This window comes from Epinephelus lanceolatus, chromosome 3 (assembly GCF_041903045.1).
Source record: "Epinephelus lanceolatus isolate andai-2023 chromosome 3, ASM4190304v1, whole genome shotgun sequence".
NCBI lineage: Eukaryota > Metazoa > Chordata > Actinopteri > Perciformes > Serranidae > Epinephelus > Epinephelus lanceolatus.
In genome coordinates this window covers 41,156,857-41,180,245 of record NC_135736.1, presented here as the reverse complement: position 1 = coordinate 41,180,245, position 23,389 = coordinate 41,156,857, and the positions used below count along the sequence as shown (strand labels likewise).

At 44.1% G+C, this 23,389-nt stretch overlaps 1 protein-coding gene across 6 annotated transcripts; it reads left to right on the top strand.

Moving 5' to 3' along the window:
- Nucleotides 1–119: 119 nt before the first annotated feature.
- On the top strand, nucleotides 120–22,677 carry LOC117255244 (bromodomain-containing protein 4-like). Of its 6 annotated transcripts, none has more exons than XM_033623945.2 (22): nucleotides 120–206; nucleotides 3,047–3,199; nucleotides 6,012–6,253; nucleotides 6,352–6,444; nucleotides 7,515–7,652; nucleotides 7,802–7,931; nucleotides 9,790–10,145; nucleotides 10,232–10,603; nucleotides 11,141–11,269; nucleotides 13,186–13,407; nucleotides 13,584–13,807; nucleotides 13,891–13,991; nucleotides 14,086–14,340; nucleotides 16,373–16,471; nucleotides 16,594–16,980; nucleotides 17,276–17,884; nucleotides 18,992–19,092; nucleotides 19,301–19,421; nucleotides 19,681–19,814; nucleotides 19,916–20,106; nucleotides 22,012–22,252; nucleotides 22,341–22,677. In XM_033623945.2, the coding sequence occupies exons 3-22, from the start codon at nucleotides 6,125–6,127 to the stop codon at nucleotides 22,407–22,409; spliced, it is 4,101 nt and encodes a 1,366-aa protein (XP_033479836.1). In that variant the 5' UTR covers nucleotides 120–206; nucleotides 3,047–3,199; nucleotides 6,012–6,124; the 3' UTR covers nucleotides 22,410–22,677. The 6 variants fall into 6 exon arrangements, with proteins under 6 accessions (XP_033479836.1, XP_078022501.1, XP_078022500.1 ...); XM_078166375.1 differs by having other exon boundaries at nucleotides 22,009–22,252; XM_078166374.1 differs by having other exon boundaries at nucleotides 14,083–14,340; nucleotides 16,376–16,471; nucleotides 22,009–22,252.
- Nucleotides 22,678–23,389: the final 712 nt, after the last annotated feature.

Genomic DNA, 23,389 nt, shown 5'->3' with positions numbered 1-23,389 from the left:
GGACACCTACCTGAGTATCGCTGAAATCATTACGAGGTATTGCATGATGTTGCCCCGGGGGAGGAGGCGGGGCTGCGGGTGACATTTCTGCTGACAACACCTTCGGCCCGCCCCCGTGCGTCTGACGTCATTTACGTCGAAAAGGACTGTTTGTTCTGGATTTGGGGCGAGGAAGGTCTGCGAGCGCTGACAACCGACTGAAGAAGGTAAAAATAGCATTTTACGCCTTTCCATGGATGACATTGGTATATCAAACGAAAGCGTACAACCCCGGGGATCCGGTAAAACGTTTACAACGGACATCGGGGGCGTATTTCGCGCGCTGTCAGTGTGCGCTTCGGCAAGCGGAGCATGAGCTGTCTTCGCAGGCCTTGCACCGGTTCGGGCACACGAGATAGATGATTTTTTGTCTTTTAAATCAGCGCGATTTGGTGTTATTGTGCATATTCCATGTTGTGTCTTCCTCCTCGCGGTACTTGCGTTAAGGTCGTTTTCGTGGCACGGGACCCTCCGTGCTGTCAGTGTGCACGTTAGCTGCAGGTCGGTATCATGCTAACCAGTTAGCTGCTAGGCTGTTTGTTTGTAGCCCCGTAGGCCGTATTCGTGACATAAGTTACGTCCTCTTGGCAGCGTAGTTTACGCGCGATGGCGCAGGAGCTCATGTGGAGTGCGACGTACGTCATTTCGAGAATATCAATCCCGTCCAAGTTGTATTCTGAAAGGCCATTTACGTGCGGAGCTGTCAGCTGCTCACAGTGGACATGGCGATGTACTGTCATGGAAGGTTAGCAAGGCGAAGGTAGAGAGCGAAGTTGTTTCTGAAAAAATGTGTCTTTGTGTCCACTTGTGTCGATAAGTAACGTTATTCATGGCACTTAGCATCGTTAGCTTCCTAGCTAACGTCACCTGTGGAATGAAGAATCTGCTACGTGATACGAAATAGTAGCAAAATGGCTGATAAATTTTGTAGAATAATTAATGGGTCAAAGCGCGTTTCTTCGCTTCACTGTCTCGACCGTTGGTGTTTTATTTAAATTAACTGCGACATTTCTACACTATGTGAACGCATTTGCATCGTGTCGAGACTGTGTAGCTTCTCCAGGTATGGTTGGATTTTTTAAAAGCCTTAAGGCTAAAGCGTCAGCCACAGTCTACAAGTCAGTTCACATTTACATTAATATATGTTAACAGTAAGGTAGAAGGGTACCTCAGGTTAAAATGGGCATAAATCACAACATTGGACATTGTGTACTAAGAGGTCTGTTTCCGTGCACAGTCCATCTAAGAAGCTTATTGTAGATTCTTGTGGTGTAGATTAATGCCTGGAGGCTTGTTGACGACAACAGTTTCCTTATCTGGTGTGACACTGTTTGTTTTGCCAGATTCCCAGCATTTAAAATGTCTTTAACAGCTTGTGATATGGACCTGTAGCAGAAGATGGGCATGTATGTCACAATATTTGCATACACATAAACAAATTTAATTTTCTTTCAACATAAAGATTTAGGTATTTGTGGAGGAAATTTAGCATTTATTAAGGGAGGAAAATGTCGGCTCACGACAGGCTGAAGACAAGCTCTTGTCTCTGCTTGTACCTGGACAGACTGTCTCTCAGAGAACTTCCAAAAAAATGACCTTTGAGCCCTGTGTATCAAACGGCATCCAGATCAGTAACGGTTCGAGGTCAGGGTTCAGTGTATGCATCCATAAGACCGTGGAAATTACAGAACTCACATCCTCGTCAGCTAGCTTTTCATAAAACTAAAATATATATCCACACAAGGTATACTATAGCACAAAAATTATAATACGCCAACAATTTTTTTACATGCATATTTGAAAACGAAGCTGACAGAGCCACTAAAATACTGATAATAATGTTCTTCTTACAAACCTTCTCATTGTTCTATCTGATTCCCTGGGGAATAATGAAGAGAACATACCAAAACATTCCATATTCAACCATGATATGTGCACCTTAACTTGGGTAACAAAGTCCGAGAAGACATAGATTGTCAGCAGAATCAGGAGACACGTTCATAAGGGTCTCTTGCTTGCACAACATATGGATAATTACACTACAGGGGTGTAGAAACATCAGATAGGGTGCAAGGTGAAGGGTTATGACATCTCAAAAACCTCCATTAAAGCATCAAAGCTGGGTCAAGATGCTGTCTTGGGTTAAGAATTGTGTACTGTGTATTACAAAATGTGTAAGTCTCAGCTCATCTGGACAGTTCCAGTTAGAGAGAGGTCATTCCCAGGAGAAATTCACAAACATTTTTTGATTAACTCTGATTAACTGTTGGTGGATCCCTTTTAAAAATTGTACAGGATGAATGGAAAAGAGGTGCAGCCTCAAATGATCTGGTTAGAGCAATGTTTCCCAACATTTTCCCGTAAAAGACCTAATTCTATTATTAAATAAGCTGACAACCCCTGACTAAGTGATATGATAATGGATTTTTCATTTAATATTCAGTGCATAATGGCAACAATATAGAATGACTGATAAACTGTACAGTTAACCCAAATAGTAAATGCAATAACTGCAGGAAGTGTGTGTGTAAAAGGAGCAATTTGAATGAATTTTGAGCAGATTATTTCCTGTAAATAGAAAGATGTTTTCCTGATATTTTTAGTAACTTTTTATATGATTCTTTCTCTCTCTGTATTGTGTATTTTTTTATTTAATAACCATACATAGTTAATGGTTTCTCTTTCTGACAAAGAAAAAGATTTATTTTAAGTTTATATGTTAAATAACAAACTAAACTTTAAAAATAACATTTTCATTTAGTTTTCTTCACAGAAATTAATGAAAGGCTGAGATTTGGCCAACTGTATATATTTTTAAAAAGTCCTCTTTAACCTCTTAAAATCAAGAAGGCCTTTTGACTCCCTCATGAAGCTTTGGCAACCCATAGTGGGGTTAGGGACCCACAGCCTGGCCAAATGTTTACCTGGTAGTGTATTCTGAGGTTAGTTGAAAACAACTCGGCCGATTTTAATCCGGCACCATCTTTTCTTTATATCTCTCTCTCAGGCGTGACACTCGGCCCTCTATCTGTGTGTTGTGGTTTCCTTGCCCCCCAGCGTGTCACTGAAAAACCTCCAGTGTTACCTCAGGAAATCGTCGCCCTGTCAGCTGAGATATGATCCCGCAATTGGATTAGATCGCAGCTGCATAGCAACAAACGTGAGTGTCCAGAAAGTCATTTGTCTTTTTGACATTCAGATGTGTCAGAATTGACTACTTGGTCTACTAAGGCCTTGATAATGAAAATGTTTCGCTCACCAGTGGCAACATTTTCTTTCTTGTTGATTCTTCGTTTATTTCCCTTTTTATTTTTCAGTATGATAGATAAGCAAATGTACAGCCTGATAACCGTCAACTTTTGTATCACAGTAAACCCTGAAGCCTGTATATCGCTGCAACCCTCGTCAGTACATCTGGATAATGCAGTGATGCACTGATCATGTTATCACGCTAAATTATTTTTCCTTATTAAGGCTTTTGATTGGTCAGTATCTGTTTCCTAGTTAAAAATTTCCATAGACTTTCTACTAATACACGATTACCTGACATTAAAGCTGGAGTAGGCATAAATCTGGAAAAGGCAAACAAAAAAAAAAAAAAAAAAAATCTTATTTCATTGTAGAGTTGCCTGAAGCGCATTCCCCTCAGCCTCTCCTTGCCCGTCTCTGTTTATCAGAACCCACAGTTTGTCTGCTTTGCTCACCCTTGTTGTGGACTGGAGGAGAGCAGGCAGCAGCTCCGGAGTCTTAGACCTTTAGTCGGCAGCTATAAAGGCTCGAATTGGGCCAGTGCAAACCCCTTGGCACCAGGTGTCACAGCGGGCTGGTGGCCAGCAGCAGCGCTGGGTCTAACCTGTGTAATGGCAGCAACAGAAAGTTTGCTGATCAGGCAGGAGGTCTGTACTGCCGGTCCCCTGGTGCTGGGATTTGAGCTGCTGGATTCTGATTTCTTCAGCTGCTGACTGGGGGTTCATCTCTCGAGCTGCTGCATGTTCTTCTCCCAGCACGTTTTTCTATAGAGGCAAGGAGCGAGGCGGAGGACACACTGAGATTCGAGGCTCTAGTTAACATTAGCTACAACAACATGAACATGAATTTGCAGCCATGAGCCTTTGGCTATGGTTCGCAGCAGGCTAAACTATTAGCAACTAGGGATGGGCAACACAAGCAAAAACACTATTCAAAAATTGTGGCAAGTATTCGACAATTTTTCAAATAATCAATCTACCATTGAAACAGGCTTTTACAGAAAGTATGTGCATTCGTAGAACGGCCTTTAGGAACACCCGATACCTTCGGAAATGACCTGTGATTGGCTGCCATTAGCTTCCCAGTCTCCCATCATAGCCTAGATTTTCTGTAGCCTAAAAACAGAGCCAAGAGGAGGTGCAGAAGTCTAGTTTTCTCTCAGACCTCTTGAATTACAATAAGCTCAAAGTTAATTATGTTTTTTTTGGCCTAGTGACACCAAAACAAAACTGTCTACCTGAGGTTTAACTGTAAATTGTAACATTCTGCTATAGTACTATTGAATAGACTGACCTTGCTTATGCATGATATAACTGGGCGGACCCTTTGTAAATAGAGGTATTATCCAGCACAGTAATTGCGTGTTAATATGTACTTGATAAGTGACGCTCTTATTCACCAATTACCATTGGAAAAACAAATTTTGTCGACCTACAGCCCAGGCTCCTTCTTTTATAACTCTGATCGATATCCAAACATGGAATGACTGTCTTTACCAGATGGACGGCATGCTGATACCACTAACATTGTACTGACTAGTAAAATAACAGTCTCTTACTTTTCATGGAATACGTTCAGCTGTTTTCTATTTGTTTTAAGATTGTGTCATCCATATTTATAACTAATGTCCTATTTCAAATGTTACCTGGCAACTGATCTTCAAAAAGAAAGCTTGAGACATTTCTCTTCCAACTTCCTTTCAGTCTCTACTCTCCACCCTGCCATACATTATTGCATATGACAGCATCTGAGTGTTGCGTGTGTTATGAACGTGAGGTTTTACCTTATTTTATCCAGCCTCTTTGTTTCGTATTAAGCTCTTAGATCATTTTGAACATTATTGGGATGCTAGATGATATTGATATTTTTGTATTGCAATTCAATAACAAATACATCAAAATGAACAGTAACATAAAGGATCAGAAATCATATCTTGTGGAAATTTCATGCTAACACAGGATGTTCACCGATATACACTTAAGTTTTGATGATGATTTACATGCAACAGCATCATCGTATAGTCACCTGCACTGTTATTTCTTTTAGTGGCTTCACACTATCTGTGCACTTTGAGTCTAATGTAATACAGTATGACTTATTGTAAACCAGAGTTAGTGTTTTTTGCATTTTGATGGCGTTATATTCATACCTAATGTCTCATAGCTCGAGTGGTAGAAGTGTAGAAATCTGTAATATGTTTACATTTTTTACATGCACTTCCATCTGATGAGGCAGAAAGGCTGCATGTGAACAGTCTTTATTTGATCTTACGCCATGAGTCAGTATTTATGCTGAGCTTTTGACATCGATTTAACAGGTTGTAATTGGTCTGGAATTCATCCATTTGTTGGCACATGTAAACAGAGACGTGTGTCTTCAGCACATGATGCCTTTTTTAAGACGAATTACAACAAGGAAGAGAATTTCAACCACATTAAGACAAATTCAGTTGCTCTCAGAGCAGCTACAATCCCAAAGATGAGATGGTGTTGACCTTGCCAGGTTGTCTCCCTCTCACATACCCAATGCCATTGAAGGTGTAGTCTTAAAGCAACATGCAAACACTGCGGAGTGACAGTAAGACTGAGAGTGAAGGAAACTGCTTAATATTGGTTGTGGTTTGTATTTTGAGGACACTGAATCAGAGTTGGCTTCACTAACAAGCGCAGTAATGGTAACAGTAGTGGCAGCCGTGATGATTCTTTTGTTGATTGTCCTTCCAGATAGTTGAGTGAGGAGTGTAATGGCCTGAGGGGGGTCTCCCCCGGTCCCACCTGCCCCAGCCAGGTCCTATCTACTCAAACTGTCCTATCAGTCACTGCAACCCACCACCGCGATGGGAGACGGACTGGAGGCTGGCAGCAGCCAGAACCCTCCCTCTGCCCCGCCAACTCTCTCCTTCAACCCTCCACCCCCAGAAACATGGAACCCCTCCAGACCCAAACGACAGACCAACCAGCTACAGGTACGGAGATTTCTGTTTGTGTGTTTGTACATGTGTAAACTGTGTCTGGTGTGTGGACTTGAATTAATTGATTTTTGTATGATTGTGCTCTTTTTCAGTTCCTGCTTAAAGAGGTGTTGAAGACATTGTGGAAACACCACTTTGCATGGCCCTTTCAAGCTCCTGTAGATGCCATCAAACTCAATTTACCTGTGAGTTGTGTGTCTGTGTGTTTGCGTGCCTGTAATGAAAGTCCAGAAACACTTTGATGGCATCAGAATTTCTTTGAATATCATTTTATGGAGCTCCAAAACAAAAGCCTCACATAAGAAGCAAATCGGCGTTGGCTATGTGAAGTGTGAACACTTCAAAGACTCGGCTCACAGATGCATTGAAGACGTTTCCTATATATCTAGCAGGCTATATATCTGGACCTCTCAGGGACCTGTCAGCAAGCTACAGCCAATGAGAGTGCAAGGCATAGGTTGAGGGTAAACCTGAGGGCAGGGTCGCCCGCAACAATAGGAGCTTTACTGTAGCCTGCATGTTGCATCTGCAATATGGACCAAAGTTGTTGTTGCAGCTAGGAGAGCCAGGCTATAAATAGTAAAGATGGGGAAATGGGCTATTGTGTGAACATGTGTGCCAGTGACAACAAAAAATTCCGTCTCATGCATGGTATTACATCATTTCCTGTGTCACTTCTGGCATGTGTCCAGTTTCTTAGTTTTTTGGTTACCTTTGCTGTTTTAAAAGTGCCTCTTCTGCATGACTGCAGGGCCTGACAACAATGTTCAATACCATGAAAATAATTCAGTTTCACTTATCACCATGTAGTATTTACACTGTTCTAAAACCTTATTTTGAAAAGCAGACGTAGTTAGAATACGGGGGCAGTCTGTGGCAGCTGGTTTGACCACGGAGATGTATGTGACGGCTGGCTTGATGCAGAAACATCCGACGCTGCCTATGGACCAACCCAGAGGCACAGGAGGACCAGTTGATCTAGCTCTGCTGATGAGAAAAAGACTGCTGTCAAGCTAGCTGGCACTTGCATCTCATGGTCAAACTAGCCAACACTAAAGTTGGACACAACACATGCACAGCAGAGCGAAGTTTTGGCGAAAACTAACCTGGTGTTCTGGTGACAAGGTTGATATAAGTCATGCATGTTCAACTCATAAATGATAGTTTTGACAAAGCAAACTTCGTCTTTTTTCCACATTCTTTTGTCAGAAAAAGATAAAAATCTAATACTCTCTACCTGCTCTCCTCCCCGAAGGACTACTACAAGATCATCAAGACCCCGATGGACATGGGCACGATAAAAAAACGTCTGGAGAACAATTACTACTGGAATGCCCAGGAGTGCATCCAAGACTTCAACACAATGTTCACAAACTGCTACATCTACAACAAGGTCAGCCACTAGCCACATGAGTTCTGGTTTCATGTGACTTCCATGAACTTGGAATTTAGGTAATGAAGCAAGATGTTTTCCTTCCCAAGGAAAGCATCTGCCCAAAGAGCTCATGCCATCTAAAAATGTGCATGTGTTTGTGTGTTTAGCCTGGGGATGATATTGTCCTAATGGCGGAGGCCTTGGAAAAAGTCTTTCTCCACAAGATCACAGAGATGCCGCAGGAGGAGAAGGAGATCACTGTGGTCACCAAGGGACGTCGAGGCAGACGAGAAGGAGGTATGAGTTAAGGATGTAATATGGGCTGTAGGATGTCAGTGCTGTATTTGTTGCGTTAAATCATCCCTCCTCCCTTAAGAAGCAAAGGTTATGACAGGTGTGATTGTTTTTGTTCCAAGTAACTGGTACTTACCTAACCAGCCAAGTTTGTATGTATAGTTTTTATGCTTTCTGTACTTGTTTTCCCTCTTCATCAGCTACACCTTGATTGTTTTAGGCTTGTTGCACCATTGTTGAACGTTTTGTAGTCCCTCAGACAGTTTTAAGCTAAAGGTGTGGATAAGTGTTTTTATGTCTCCGTGCCAACAGCTGCTGTGGCCAGAGGCATACTGTTTTTGAGTTGTCCTCTCATCCATCTCATTCTCGCAAACACAATATCTCATAAACACCTTATCGGAATTTCTTTAAATTAGGCACAAACATCCACTTGGACTCAAGAATGAACTGAATATAATTTGATGGTTAGGGTCAAAGGTCAAGGTCACTGGGACCTCATGTCCACCCCATTTTCATGAAGAGGTTACACAAGAATTCCACGAATCCCCTTAAATTTGGCACAAACGTCCACTAGGACTCAAGGATGGACTGATGAGAACTTGGATGGGTTGCACGGTGGTGCAGTGGTTAGCATTGTTGCCTCACAGCAAAAGGGTTCCTGGTTCGAACTCAGGATGAGGGGTTCGAGCCCTTCTGTGTGGACTTTGCATGTTCTCCTTATGTCAGTGTGGGTTTTCTCCTGGTGCTCCGGACTCCCTCCACAGTCCAAAGACATGCAGGTTAATCGGTGACTCTAAATTGCCCATAGGTGTGAATGTGAGTGTGAATGGTTGTCTGTCTCTCTGTGTCAGCCCTGTGATATTCTGGCGACCTGTCCAGAGTGTACCCTGCCTCTCGGCCAATGTCAGCTGGGATAGGCTCCATTCCCCCCGCAACCCCTAACAGCATAAGCGCTTATGGAAAATGAATGAATAAAAAAAATTAATGAAAGGTCACTGTGACCCCACAAAACATGTTCTGTGTTATAACACTAGAATGCATATGCTAAAAATGACAAAACACAAATGGGTGATAGGACATGATGACATTTTATATCCAAAAGGTCACAGGTCAGCTGCACTGTGATATTATAGTGTAATGCCAAACCCCTTTTTCAGCCATTAGTCAACTAGGGCTGCCACTAACGATTATTTTCACTGTCGACTAATCTGTCGATTATTTCTTCGATTAGTCGACTAGTCATTTCATCAAAAAATGTGTTAAAATGTTAAAAAATGTCGGTCTGTCTCACCCAAACCCCAAAATTACGTCATCTAATGTCTTATTTCATACTCACGCCAAAGGGTTTTAGTTCACTGTCACGGGAGAGTGTGTAAAGCTGCCAATATCTGAACGTAAGAAGCTGCAGTAAGAGTATTTTGGGGTACTTTTATAGTGCTTTTCTATGAAAAATGACTCAAACCGATTAGTTGACTACTAAAATAGTCACCGATTATTTTAATAGTCGATTAGTCATCGATTAGTCGACTAATCATGGCAGCCCTATAGTCAACCCCATAACTCAGAAACAGAAGGGGAGACATTTGGTCTGATACTGAATTGGTGACACTAATCTTGGGTGTCCACTTTGAAACTGCTGATTGTATAGAACCTTGATGCTGCCGAGTTGGAGATGGCTTCTTTGCAGCAACATTCATATTTGAAGCCTCATCTGCTGTCATGGCTACACATAAGTCTGGACAGAGTTGAATGTGAACTGTAACTTGAATGGTTCACGGAGGTGCACAGCAGCGAGGTGGTAATTCTAGTTATCCTTTATTTCATCTTTGTGATCTTCTTGTGTTTATGTTCTCCCTTCCAGGTGTGATCAGCAAGTCAGAGTCAGGCCAAGACTCATCGTCCCCCTCCACCACCCCACACACACGGGGCTTTTCATCCCCTTCAACCACCCCGCACACCCGGACTGCACCCACCCCTCAAGGCCCTCCTGCCCTGTCCCTGGCTCAGCCTCTGGCTCTGCCCATGGCTCTGGCCCAGGCTCAGCCCCCGCGTGTGCCTCCTACACCCGCTTCCCACGCACCCCATCTGGGTCCCCCATTTCCCCTCTCAACACCTGACGTCCTGGCCCAGGGCATGACCTCTGTTCCCCCTCCAGCCCCGACACACCCAGGCCTCCATCCTGCCCCGATGCTGCAGAGCTCCCCCGCCCTCGTCAAGGTAAGGAGAAGTCATTATTTATTAATAATTAATCACAAGCTCAGGTGTTGTCATTCTCTAATCTCTGATCTCTGATGTTCCAACAGCAAAGAAAGAGCCAGAAGAGGAAAGCAGACACCACCACGCCCACAGCCAACGACCAGCTCAGTGAATCATCTCCCGTCTCTGCTGAGACTCGGCCGCGGCGAGAGAGCAGCCGCCCGTCTAAGACACCCAAAAAAGACACCTCGCAGCCGGACTCTCAGCATCACCTGGGAGGCGGTTTGGAGACGGGAGGGACAGTTACGCAGAAGCGACAGGATCAGTTGCGTTTTTGCGCACGCCTCGTCAGAGAGATGCTGTCTAAGAAACATGTAGCATATGCTTGGCCCTTCTACAAGCCTGTTGATGTAAAAGCTCTTGGCCTCCACGACTACCACGACATCATCAAGCACCCCATGGATCTCAGCACCATCAAGGTGATTTTATTAGGATTGGTTTATCATGTAATGGAGCAGGTTCAGCTGCCAAGACAATACCTAGGTTTTGATCCACATGTCAAAATGGGGTTTATTTGTATTCCTTTTAGCTCAAGGCTAGTTTCCCAAGGGTCCATATTTTAACAAAGCACAGTGTCTCTTTTTGGTACTTGTCAACTTTATAGATGCTGTTTGGTTGGTACAAAGAAAATATCCAGGTTGAAATATACTCCATTCCTTCAGCAGTTGCTCTTCCTGAGGTTTGTAGTGTTTTTTTCCCCCGTTAAAGGGTTTTTTTTTTGAGGAGTTTTTCCCTTATCCGCTGTGAGGGTCCAAAGGACAGAGGGATGTCGTATGCTGTAAAGCCCTGTGAGGCAAATTGTGATTTGTGATATTGGGCTTTATAAATAAAATTGATTGATTGATTGATTGATTCAGCAGGGCACAGCTTTTTTTTAGGTTCAACAAATAAAGAATACATTTTAAAGAATTTGGATAAGTTTTGTTCACAGCAGTGCGTTTGTTTGTCTCCTGCAGAAAAAGCTAGACAACAGACAATACAGAGACCCTCAAGAACTTGCAGCAGACGTTCGGTTGATGTTCTCCAACTGTTACAAGTACAATCCCCCGGACCATGATGTGGTCAACATGGCACGCAAATTACAGGTAATCATCATGTCACACATGTAGTGCAATCCATAATGAATATTATATACACTGTATGACCAGGGTCAGATTACCTTCCACTCCTGTTTGTCCCACACTATGTGCATTGTGTATGTATTTGTAAGTTGTTTGTGTTTACATAATTAAAGCTACACTTGGTAACTTTTATAAAAAATAACTTTTTGTCATTTTTGCTGAAACTATCGGACAATAGACTGTTTTCATGCTGTTCAAGTGCAGTCCCACATAAAAATGATTTTACCCGTCATTTATGAGCAGGCCACATAAGTTCCTTGTAGACCTACATGGTACAAGGATAAGAAACTTCTGTTTTTGTGTTATTGGCTGATTAATTGGCTATCAGCTTTTTCCTGATCCAAACTATCGTTATTATATCAGCCATTAAAAATCCACTGTCTCTAACACACTGTAATCATGTGAATCACGGTGCTTCAGTTTGGCTCTACTGTTTTCAACATCCGCGATCCTCTAATACAAGCGACCGAAATGAGTTTCCTCCATTGGGTGGCTGGGCTCAGCCTTAGAGATAGGGTAAGGAGCTCCAACATCTGGAGGGAGCTCGCGGTAGAGTCGCTGCTCCTTCACATCGAAAGGGATCAGTTGAGGTGGTTCGGGCGTCTGATCAGGATGCCTCCTGGGTGCCTCCTGTTAGAGGTGTTTCAGGCATGTCCCACCGGTAGGAGGCCCCCGGGCAGACCCAGAACACACTGGAGGAATTACATATCTTATCTGGTCTGGGAACGCCTTGGGGTCCCCCAGGAGGAGCTGGAAGGTGTTGCTGGAGAGAGGGATGTCTGGGGTGCTTGGCCTGCTGCCCCCGCGATTAGGCCCCAGATAAGTGGATGAAAATGGCACAATACAATAACAGAATCTTGATTCATATTTGATCAGTGCTACAGTTCATGAGCAGTGGTTGACATGAATGACTCATTAGCCCCTTTTCCACTGCCAGATTTTCCGTGAATGTTGGGCCGTTTTGCCGGCAGCTTGGGGGCATTTAGACACACACAGCCGGATTGGTGAGTTGATCCCAATTTTCCGCCTCGTAGTTTAAACAGACCAAGGCGACCTTCTGCGACAGGAGGGGCTGTTGAAGACTTGTGGGAGGAGCTGTTGATGACGCCGCACATGTGACCCACTGGCGGTGGATAAACAGGAAACAGCTGATAGCAGGAATTAGCGAGCAGCTAGTAGCTAGAGGGAAACGCAAACCTGACAGACACTGTAAAGATGAGCAACTGGGGAGACGAGAATTTGCGTGCCCTCCTTGCCCTCTCAAACGAAGAGGCCATTAACCGTCAGATGGCAGGGACGGTGAAGGATGAGCCGACTAACGAGAGAATCGCTGAAGGACTGACCAGCCACGGCTTCCCTCCTACGTCACTGTTTACGTCACACACTGAGCTACACATTTTGTTACTTGCTCACGCCCCCCATTGCCCCGAAAAAGGCGCATTCTGTATAAACAAAAGTAGGCAGGTGGCATTTTGCTGCATTCCCTGTTTTTTTTTTTTAATCTGCCAATGCTAAAAAAAGACTGATTGGGCTTTCTTGCAAATTTGCACAGTTCCTATCTAAAAAGGGTTTATGGCTCTGATTGGTTGTTTCCATTTATGTGCTGTAAAGCCATTAGAAGCATTATGAGGAGGCAGACGAACGTGATTTTTTTCCACAGACTGTCTCATACTACTATGTGTATATCGTAAAACTTTCAGCAATTATGACAAAAACTACCACTAGAATAAAAGTGTGAATGGTTGGGAACTGTTAACTGGTTCCATTTTAGATCCAGTTCTGAAATACCCTCGCTCATTGTTCCCATGTATGTATTGAACGTATTGGTTTGTGCTTCATGTAGAGTTCACAGTTTGTCTTGCTGTCCTCTATCCTAACAGGACGTTTTTGAGATGCGCTTTGCCAAAATGCCTGATGAGCCAGAGGAGCCCACCCCTGTTCCCACCCCGTCATCGGCCCTCCACCCTGCCCCCTCCACTCGACAAGCCCCGCCTCCTTCTGCTGTCTCGGAAGACGACAGCTCCAGTTCGTCCGAATCGGAGTCCTCGGGAGGAGACTCAGAACACGAAAGGCAACATCGGTTGGCTGAGTTACAGGAACAGGTTAGAGGATGGAAAATGAAGGGGGAGGGAGGCTTATGAGACAACAGGTGGGTGGGCCACGCAGAACAGCTTTGCCGAATGTGGGTGAATGCTGCGACATGGAGACGCAAATGTGCAGGATGCTGTCTTTTCGTCTCGTAAGACCCCCACTGTGTGTGTGTGTTTGTGTCCTCTAGCTCAAGGCTGTCCATGAACAGCTGGCAGCACTCTCACAGCCCCCGGCCAGCAAGCCCAAGAAGAAGGAGCGGGAGAAGAAGGAGAAGAAGAAAGAAAAGCACAAGAAGAAGATGGGATCTGAGGAACCTGTGGAGGCGCCTCCGTCTGTGATGCTTCAGACATCTAAGAAAAGCAAGAGCAGCAAGGATCCAATAATTGGAAAGAAGGAAAGAAAAAAGACGGGGTAGGTGTCACAGAGGCAATAAGATAAATAATATTACTGTAGCTGTGTCAGCTGGAGCTAATCTTATCATTTTACAATTACAGTAAGAAAGAAGGAGTTAAAAACAGTCGTCCAGCTGCGCCCCCTCAGCCTGTGCCAACTCCTCTCGTCCCCTCAGCCTCTCTTGAAGCAGAAGATGAAATAGGTAATGAGAGATGTGTTAAGCAGGATTTCTTGTTTGAAAGTGTCCTCAACCATGACCCAGTATCAACCTGCTGTTATGTTTTCCCCACCAGAAGCATTTGGGGGCGTGTCAGTCGAAAGATGCAAGCCGATGTCGTACGAGGAGAAGCGCCAGCTGAGCCTGGACATCAACAAGCTGCCCGGTGACAAACTGGGCCGCGTGGTGCACATAATCCAAACGCGTGAGCCTTCGCTGAAGAACTCCAACCCGGACGAGATCGAGATCGACTTCGAGACGCTGAAGCCCTCCACGCTGAGAGAGCTGGAGAAATACGTCTCCAGCTGCCTCAAGAAGAAGAAGAAGCCGTCAGGTAGGCTGTTTGTATGAGTGCTCAGCACTTCCTGTATGGTTGTCAGGAGACTTTTGTGATTCTGACAGTTCTCACCTGATTCATAGCACATTAAGGTCCTGTTCTAAGGGGATGTCACTGTTTGGCAGAGAAACATTTGAAGGCTACATACTGTATAAAGAGTTGTTAATCCTGTTATACATCTCACAGGATCGACTGCTTGTGAATGCAATTTGTGTGATCCAAATAAGTGAGTCAAAGCAAACACAATCGTTAGTTTCACTTTCATTTACACATTTGCTGTCATGTCACAGACAATGCTGGAACACGGTTTCCTTGAACATCAGTTTGAATACATTGCGTGTAATTAAGTACATGTTTGCTATATTGTTATGTACAGTATGATGCTATCTGAAAAATGTTGAAGGAATATTTGCAAATAGTTTGCGAAATATGCTTGTTTGCGTTCTCTGGGAGGGTAAGGGTGTTTTTACACTTGGTCCTTTTCAGCCCTCTGAACGGACTCAGAGCGGAGACTCTGCATTTTTTGTGCTTATGTGGACACTCCAGATGAACTCAGACCCCTCGGTTCGCTACAAGGTGCAGTTCGCTTTACCTGTGCCTTGTGAATACAAAGTGCTCCAGGTTCACTTTGCTCTTTGCCGCTGTGTTTAGCCCTCTAGATCACACGCTAATGCACTGGGACACTTGAAAAAACAGAGGAAACTACGTCGGCCTGTAACGTGCGCAAGGACTCAGGATGAGGAGTAGTTTGGTCCACGAAAGATACTGCACGTCTCCAGATGTGGAACGTAAAATACATCAAATGGCAACAGTCTACAGCACAGAAACACTACGGGTGTCCTCCAATTTTAAGTTCATCTGAAAGTAAGGGGTTTCATAACCGCACTGCAGTGGCACGTCAAAGTAAAAACAGAACTATGTTAGTATATATGATACATAGGCTATAGTATGAACAGAAAAAGGACTGAGGCTTCATCAGAGCTGAAGTTGCCAGAAAGAGAACTGAGTCCTCTTTTAAATGTACTGATAATGTGAACACAAAAAGAACGGAGTCTTTTTTCTCTCAGTCCATTTTTTGGTGCACTTTAAGAGGACTGAGTTTGGTTCATTTAAAAAGGACTATATGTGAAAACACCTTTAGATAATAAGATTAGTGTTACTTTCATATCTGTATTTTAATTATAAAAGGTTGTCGGCAGGTCCTTAAACTGTCTTATAATGTCTTTAATTCAATTTATACATATTAATCCTCAAAAGTCATTTATTAGTCTTTAATTTCTGACGTCTCAGTTTCCACAAACATTTCATTTAATTTCATTTATCCATATATTTAAAAAAAAAAAATTCGCAACATGATTCAGGCTCTTCTGTGTGAAAGTCCTCATTTCTAAAATTACAAACTATAAAACCTACTACTGAATGTAATCCTGTCTTTTTCTATATATTTGCACTTACGTGATGGCAAATTGTTGATCAAGCTGAAACACTCAAATAACCACTTTCCCACATAAATCCTTCCTCTGCACAGGACTAGATATAGGCTATATTACTTGGCTTTATACTCACCTGCAGTGCTTGATTAAGATAAAGATGATTTGTCCAAAAATCTGTCTTAAATTTGGTTTAAAAATGTCTTGAATGAAGTCTCTGATACCTGTAGACACCCTGGATTTGGCTACAAAGCATAAAGATCTGAAATGGGGGGAAACAGCTAGCCTGGCTCTGTCCTGGCTATATCCTGATATCTGGGTATTATCTCCTCATCTAACTCTCCACCACAGAGCGAATAAGCTTATTTCTCAAAATGTCAAACTTTTGCTTTAAATTATTATTTTGATTTCATCCAGGTACAACAGCCCTATTAACAAGCCATCGGGTGTGTTGTAAAGGAATATAACTCCCTGCATTTACTTGAATGTAATCAATGTGAGGAATCACTGCACAGACCTCCCCAGTGAGACTTTTTCCCCAGTGTTTTTCTTTTTTCTTCAGAATGGTTGCTGAATGTTTTGGTTGTGTGTTGTTGCAGTAGAGAAGTCTCTGGAAATGACAAATGTGACAAAGATGAAGACAGGATCCTCATCTTCAGGCAGCAGTGACTCCTCTGACAGTGAAGACTCTGAGAATGGTAACGTCGTGCACACACAACATCGTTAGGGTATTGTTTTTGAGAAACAGCAGCAGCAATTCTTCAGCATATCAGCTTTCCTCACATTTCCTCTGTATGTATTGTATACCTTCGTCCACCAGGGCTGGTTCCCAAGATGCAGAAGAAGGTCTTGTCTAACAAAGACACCAAGAGGCTGCACCAAATGACCCACAGTAGCGGAGCGGGCCCAGTCCCTCCTCAGCCTCAGCCCCAGGTTCAGCCTCAAGTGGTCCAGTCCAAACCACCGTTTGTCCCCCCTCCTCCTGTTCAGTCTTTAGACTCCTCACAGCTAATGAGCTCCGGATTTGATCCTCTGGCTCAGTTCATGAACCCTCACCTGACGCAGTCGAACACAGAGCCCAATCCAACCATTACTACTGCTGGTGCCCCCGTCGGGTCTGGCCTCCTCAATGCAAACACACCCACCGGCCAGACGCCCACTGAGACACACCCTTTCCTAAACCAACATCCCATCATACCTTCGCCAGGTATGTGACTTCAGTTCAACTTCTGTCTGTGTAGTTAATTTTAGAAACGGACAAGAATCTGACAGTATTCATTTTGGGGTTGCATTGCAGTCATTATTTCCATCATCAATCTGTTGACTCACAGTAATCACTTTTGTTGCACGATTTAATATCTCAAAAATAATTGTGAAAAACTCATTTTAAAACCATTTCTGATACAGTAATAAAAAATAACTATGGAAGTCCACCCTTTAAAGAGCAATTCATTTATTCATTTTACTTCTGCTGTTGACCATGTTCCATCTCTCTCTTGCAGCGATCCACAATGCTCTTCCCCAGCAACCATCGAGACCTAGCAACCGAGCAGCAGCACTTCCTCCAAAACCCTCACAGCCCCCCGCGTCCTCGCTCCCCTCCCTGCCACCAGCCACCTCGCCCCAGCTTCAGCCTACGCTTCCACTCACTCTGCCCCAGCCCGTCCCTCGCCCTCGCGTCCCTTCACCCCCGTCGCACGGCATCTTGGGCACCCTCTCAGCACAACCTCCCCAAGCCCTGCTGGAGGACGACGAAGAGCCAACTCCCACCAGTTCTCAAACCCCGCCCCTCAGTCAAGTTCACACCTTCTTGCAGTCACTCCAGGCCCGACCCACCGCGCCAACGCAGCCGCTGCATACGCACACGCATTCGCCCGCGCAGGGCGCCTCTCAGCTGATGGCGTCGATGCACACACAGGCTGTGACAACCCCGACCCCCGCCCTGACACAGAGACACAGCTCAGGCCACGCGCACATGCGCCAGCCGTTCCCACCTACACATACGTCAGCGTCACAGCAGCAGAAGGGGGTGGCCCTGCAGCAGAAGGTACAACAGATGCAACATCAACAACAGCCATCGCCACGCAGCAAAGCAGAGCCTTTCTCAACAGGTAAGAAGTCTATAAAGTGGTAGAGGTTATAATAATCAGAGTGAATAAAAACATATGTTTCTGTTCCACAAATATTTTTTTTCTGACAGTAAAAAGTTTTCAGTAAGAAGATGAGCGCACATTGGCAGGTGCTGGGTTAGTGGCCCAATTCCGATATGCTGAAAAGTATAGGAGAGACACTGATTTGTAATATGAATCTGCTGTACAGTGTATTCTGTGTTTTTATTGGTTTAAATCATTGGGTCTGTTTGTTTTGGAGAGGAAGAGACCTTTGTGGAGAAGTTTGACCTGGTTCCCATTTGTAATCCTCAACGCTAGATGACACTAAATACCCCTTAATCTAACACACTGTTCCTTGAAGTAAAAGCAGGAATACAGGTTATAAACTAGAAAAGCACTCGGAGAGGGCAGACCTCCGCCAAGCAGCTCGGATTTCCCGCCATTTTATTATTTTATCCACTTCGCTTCAACCTTTCATCTGTTCCTTGTCCCATTATCAACTTTTCCTGAAAATTTCATCAAAATCTGTTCAGAACTTTTTGAGTTATTTTGCAGACAAACAAACAGACCAACGCCGGCGAAAACATAACCTCCTTGGTGGAGGTAATAAACAGTTGCTGATGGGGGTTAAGACTAAGTGAAGTGAACAGTTTTGCAGCAAAGTAGTAAAATTAAATCTTAAACACCACCCAAAGCATTTGCAAGGAGAACTAAGTGGGGCTCTACTTTTAATAAATACAGCACAGTGTTGTCTTGTTTGTCGTCCGTGACAGTAAAACTTAGGTTAAATATGTTGTGTCATACCTGCGTCTGGCCACATTGTGGAGCAAGCTAGCTTCCTCAAAAAGGACAGCTACAACCTACAAGCCGATGGTCTCTATTGAAGCACTGCAGTATTCTCTGCAGTGGTAAACGGTACTTTAATATTAAAGCACTTATGCTTTTTTGGATCATTTTATTCTGAGATTGAGATTATTTCTGTTTACAAAATTGACCATTATGATTTGGAATCACTAGACGTAGTCTTATCATACCTGGTACTGCACATTTAATGTTTGCTGTGAGTTAAAAAGAGGAGTTTTTGCAATATTTGTTCTGTTTCTCTAGGTTGCCTGCGTGAGAGTCCCTCTCCCCTGATGATGCATTCTCCTCAGATGCCTCAGTTCCACACAATGGGACAGCAGTCACCCTCACAGACCAAGAAACATGTGAGCGAGCACCTTTATTTTAATGCTGTGTGTGTGTATTGACTGTGTGTGCTCGCAGAAAAAATCTGCTGTGCCTCATTTACATGGGTGTATTTTGAGCCAGTTGAAGGTTTAATAAAAGTCCTCAGTTTTAATGCTGAAAACATGTTTTTGTTTTGTTTTTGAGTCTTGATAATAGTCTGTTAATGTGCTCTGTGTCTGCCTGTAGGAGCAGAGGTCCAACCTGGTGGCAGTCAAAGAAGAGAAGCCTTCTCAGTCGCCTGTCCTGCCCCCCTCGCCGTTCAGCCCTGCCATGCGTCAAGACACACACAAACACGACAACAAACACAGTGAGAGCAACATCTTGTTTTATCAAAATTCTGGTTACCAGAGCTGAGTGAGGTGTCAGAACATGTCAGAGAGCACGAGAAGCTACCTGCAGTCAAAGGCGTGTCATTCTTTTTGTTACTTTGAATTCAGAAAAATTTGTGTGCTTCCTACCAAACTTAACAACAGCTACTTTAGGAGACATTATTGCTTATGATCCCTTCTCTGATAATTTAAGTTACATCTGTATGTATTGTTAATCCCCACTTATGTCTCCCTCAGGATTAGACCTGAAGCCACTGGATGGATCTCGCCCAAGTTCTCGCCTCCCTGACTCCCCAGCTCCACCCTGCTCCCAGCAAGACAACAAAATCAAGCAAGAGCCCAAAACTCCTATTGCTCCCAAGAAGACACAGGTGTGTGTGAGTGTGAGAGATGAGAAGATCCACACAACTCCTTCTGGTTTGTGTGTTTGCTGTCATTCTCTGACCCCCTTCTGTCTCCTGTCTGCTCACAGGATGTGAAGTTAAAGAACATGGGTTCCTGGGCCAGCCTGGCTCAGAGGTCTCAGTCCACGCCGGCGTCCTCCGTGCGCTCCTCCAGCGACAGCTTTGAACAGTTCAGACGGGCCGCCAGGGAGAAGGAGGAGAGGGAGAGGCAGCTGAAAGCACAGGCTGAACAGGCCAGGAGAGAGCAAGAAAAGCTACGGTAGGTTGGAGGACAATGGAGAAGTGTGTAATGAGTCATCAGCATGAGTCACTGTCTCAGAAGGAGATAGAGACTTCCTGAGAAATGATCAGAGGTTTGAAAATTACACCAGTTACCATCACATTCAACAAGCCACCTCCATTTTTTTATGAGTACTTTAATTTTTTATTTTTTCATATATGCCTTGCTTTCTTTCCAAGCAGCGATTGCTTTTCATTAATTTCAGTAAAGAATTTAACACAACTCGGAGACTTGAACATTCCTTGAGATAGGTAATCCTCTCAGTGAACTTCTTGTCCAGTGTCACTGCGTGTTCATTTTAAAAAAGGGTCATAAATCTGCCCTCATTGTTTACGCAGGTCAAAATGCCAGACATTCCCCACAAATCACACTTTCATCTGCAGCTTTTAACTCAAGTTCTTCAAGCTTCAAATCAGCCGACACATCAGAGTTGTATTTTAATACTGCACTGAAAGACTGTAAAGCAAAAGCTGCTTGCAGTGTGTAAAATTTAAAAGAAAACTGTTGTGCTTTGAAAAATCGATCTATTTATACATACCAAAACAACTTTTAGTCAGTGATTTCCAGGAGACAGGACTCCAGACTAACTTTTCCCACAACTTTCTCAGCTGGTCGCACCTTTATTTTGTTAAATATTATATAGACATAGCCTGTCAGCAGTGAAGGCTGCCGTGCCACAGTCAGGTTGAGAGGCTGGAGCTGCTGCTCCGGTGATTGCGCAGAGCTGTGTCAAGCTTAAGGCAGCAGATACTACCGAAGTTGTAGTAAACATCACAATCCTCCACACTAAAGGAGTGCTGCTGTTTGTAACAGAAGTTCGTAGATGTAACTGCAGGCGTATGAGTATGAGAAATGTAAGAAGAGGAACAGGGAGTGAAACTGGGGCTTGACGCAAGCCAGAGATGCGACCAAATGACCAGTTCATTAAAATACAGTGCAGTGATGACCGTTCATACCACACATCCATGAGGCAGACCTGCCAATGTGTACTCAACCCAGGTTGGACCCTTTCATTTGAGTCAGCCGTCACATTACTCTGTCACTGAGAGAGGAACATCCAGTCTGCAGTGTAGTTCTTAAACTTCACTGATAAGTCAGAGAATTGTACAGTTAAATTCATGATGTACATGAGTGTAACACTCTGTGTAGGCAGTTAACTTTCAAACCATGGTGTAATGTTGCATTTTAACCACAGTAAGTAAGTAGTAGTAGTAAAATCCATACCTTCACAGCCCTATGTGTCAGTCTGAGAAATCCAGTATTGGTTCGGCAACCACTCCATCACGTCCTTACATTGACCCTCCCGTGTAATCAATCTACCGTTTTTTAATTTCACAGTAATAAGTAGCTAGTTCCTGACATGTTGAGGCAGAGGGTACTTGGTGTAGCTCTGGTTGAGGGTGAGAGGCTGTCAGCAAATAGTTTTTTGGGCACAGGGAAACAGAGAACTGTGTGGGTACATGAGACCCTAAAAAAGAGGGTGGATCATGGGGAGTACAACCAGTTGGTCCAGGAGCTTCTCCTCCATGATGGACGTTTCCAGGCATATTTACAGATGACTTGGTGGCAGTCTGACAATCTGCTGTCTATCGTCGGGCTGTATAGCTCTGGGTATCCAGCAGCTACTACCACAAGTTTCTCTTCCATTGTTTACCAACTATAAACTTGTCGTGACCACCACAGAAGGCCCGCCTCTCAAATCATCCGATCAGACAATGGGAAAAAAGATGACCCAAAAAAGAGATGGCGTGGGGCGCTTTTCCGCTTTGAGTTGAAGTTTTTTCAGTTCATGGAGTTCAGAGCGCTCTGGCAAAAATGCTGAAACACTTTCTGTATGATCGGGGTCTCACTTTTTACTCCTGTTTTTTGTTTTGCTTTTAATAGCCGTGATGACGAGGACACCATGGAGCAAGCTCGTCGAGCGCAAGAAGATGCCCGCCGTCGCCAGGAGCAACAGTCACCGCTTGCTCCCACACCTCCGGCTTCCACCCCGCCCACTCACTCCCCACAGGCCCCACCCACACAGCCACAGGTGCCGCCCACACCCTCCTCTGCGACGCAGAACACTCTCGACCAGAGGGAGATGGCACGCCGCCGCGAGCAGGAGAGGCGCAGGAGAGAGGCGGTACGCACAAAACTAAAAAACGAAACACTCATTCTTGATTTCTAAACTAAGTCTTTAACACTTCTTGTTCTTCTCTTCTGTCCTGCAGATGGCCGACACCATTGACATCAACTTCCAGAGCGACCTGATGGCCATTTTTGAAGAGAATCTGTTCTGAAAGGGAAAAAGCAGATGATAGGAGTGAGAGACGGACCTATAGACACACATACGTAAATAACATCAGTACAAACATGCATATAAACCACGATGCTCTGATATACACGGTCGCTGCTCACACACGCACACACTCACACACACACTCACACACACTCACAGACTTGATAGTAACTGTCCCTTTCTCTCAGTAGTTGAAACAGCTGGCTTGTGTCATGTGAATGAGAGGGGGGAAGTGAAACTGAAATAAGCAGCCCTGTTTTCCTCCAACCTCAGATACGTTTTGGTGTCTGGCTTGGCGTTTATGGTTGCTGGTTCTGGGTCTCCCGGAGCGACAGGTGGAAAACGGAGAGCGAAATAATCAGATAGTCGGCTCCCTCGGGGGAAACGAGAAAGGCAGAATGAAAAGGAGGGGACAGAACTTTTACATTTTTAAAATAAAATAATGGCGGCGAAGAGGATTTAATTTAAGAAATTGTGTGGAAAAATTACGAAAAACCTTGTTCTCTAATGTCGAAGAGAAGAGAAGAGGGTTTTAAAGGAACGGGTGAACAAATTACAAATGGACAGATCACTTTTTGTTTTTTCCTCTCTCCTAATCTCGTCTCTGTTTTTATTTTATTTTAAGTTGGATTTTAACTGGGAGGGGGGGCGGGCTGGTGTGGTCTAGTTTGTCAGGTCCAGTGGTCATCTGAGAGTCGGTTGTTTTCTCAGGACACAGTGGGAACGCAACACCCCGGCCACATTCACACACTTTTGTAAGGCATCTTTCCTCCCTTCACCTCCTTCTGTTTCTCTCTCTTCAGTCACTAATTGGAGAGGTGGAGGCTTCGACCTGTTGAACATCCCGGGGGCGATGAGGAGGGAAACGATGGCATTTTAAAAGTTTCAGAGTGTGACCTTTGCCTTAGCGCTCTGGCCTGTAAACTAACAATCATACCCTACAAATTATACATATTATATATATAAATAGATACATGAATA

What these genes read in the sequence shown, in the direction of transcription:
- LOC117255244 (XM_078166372.1), top strand. Translation starts at nt 6,125, where the DNA reads ATGGGAGACGGACTGGAGGCTGGCAGCAGCCAGAACCCTCCCTCTGCC. An exon ending in AAGGAAAGAAAAAAGACGGG is followed by an intron (nt 13,808 to 13,890) that starts GTAGGTGTCACA and finishes TTACAATTACAG; the next exon opens with TAAGAAAGAAGGAGTTAAAA. An exon ending in TGAAGCAGAAGATGAAATAG is followed by an intron (nt 13,992 to 14,082) that starts GTAATGAGAGAT and finishes TTTCCCCACCAG; the next exon opens with AAGCATTTGGGGGCGTGTCA.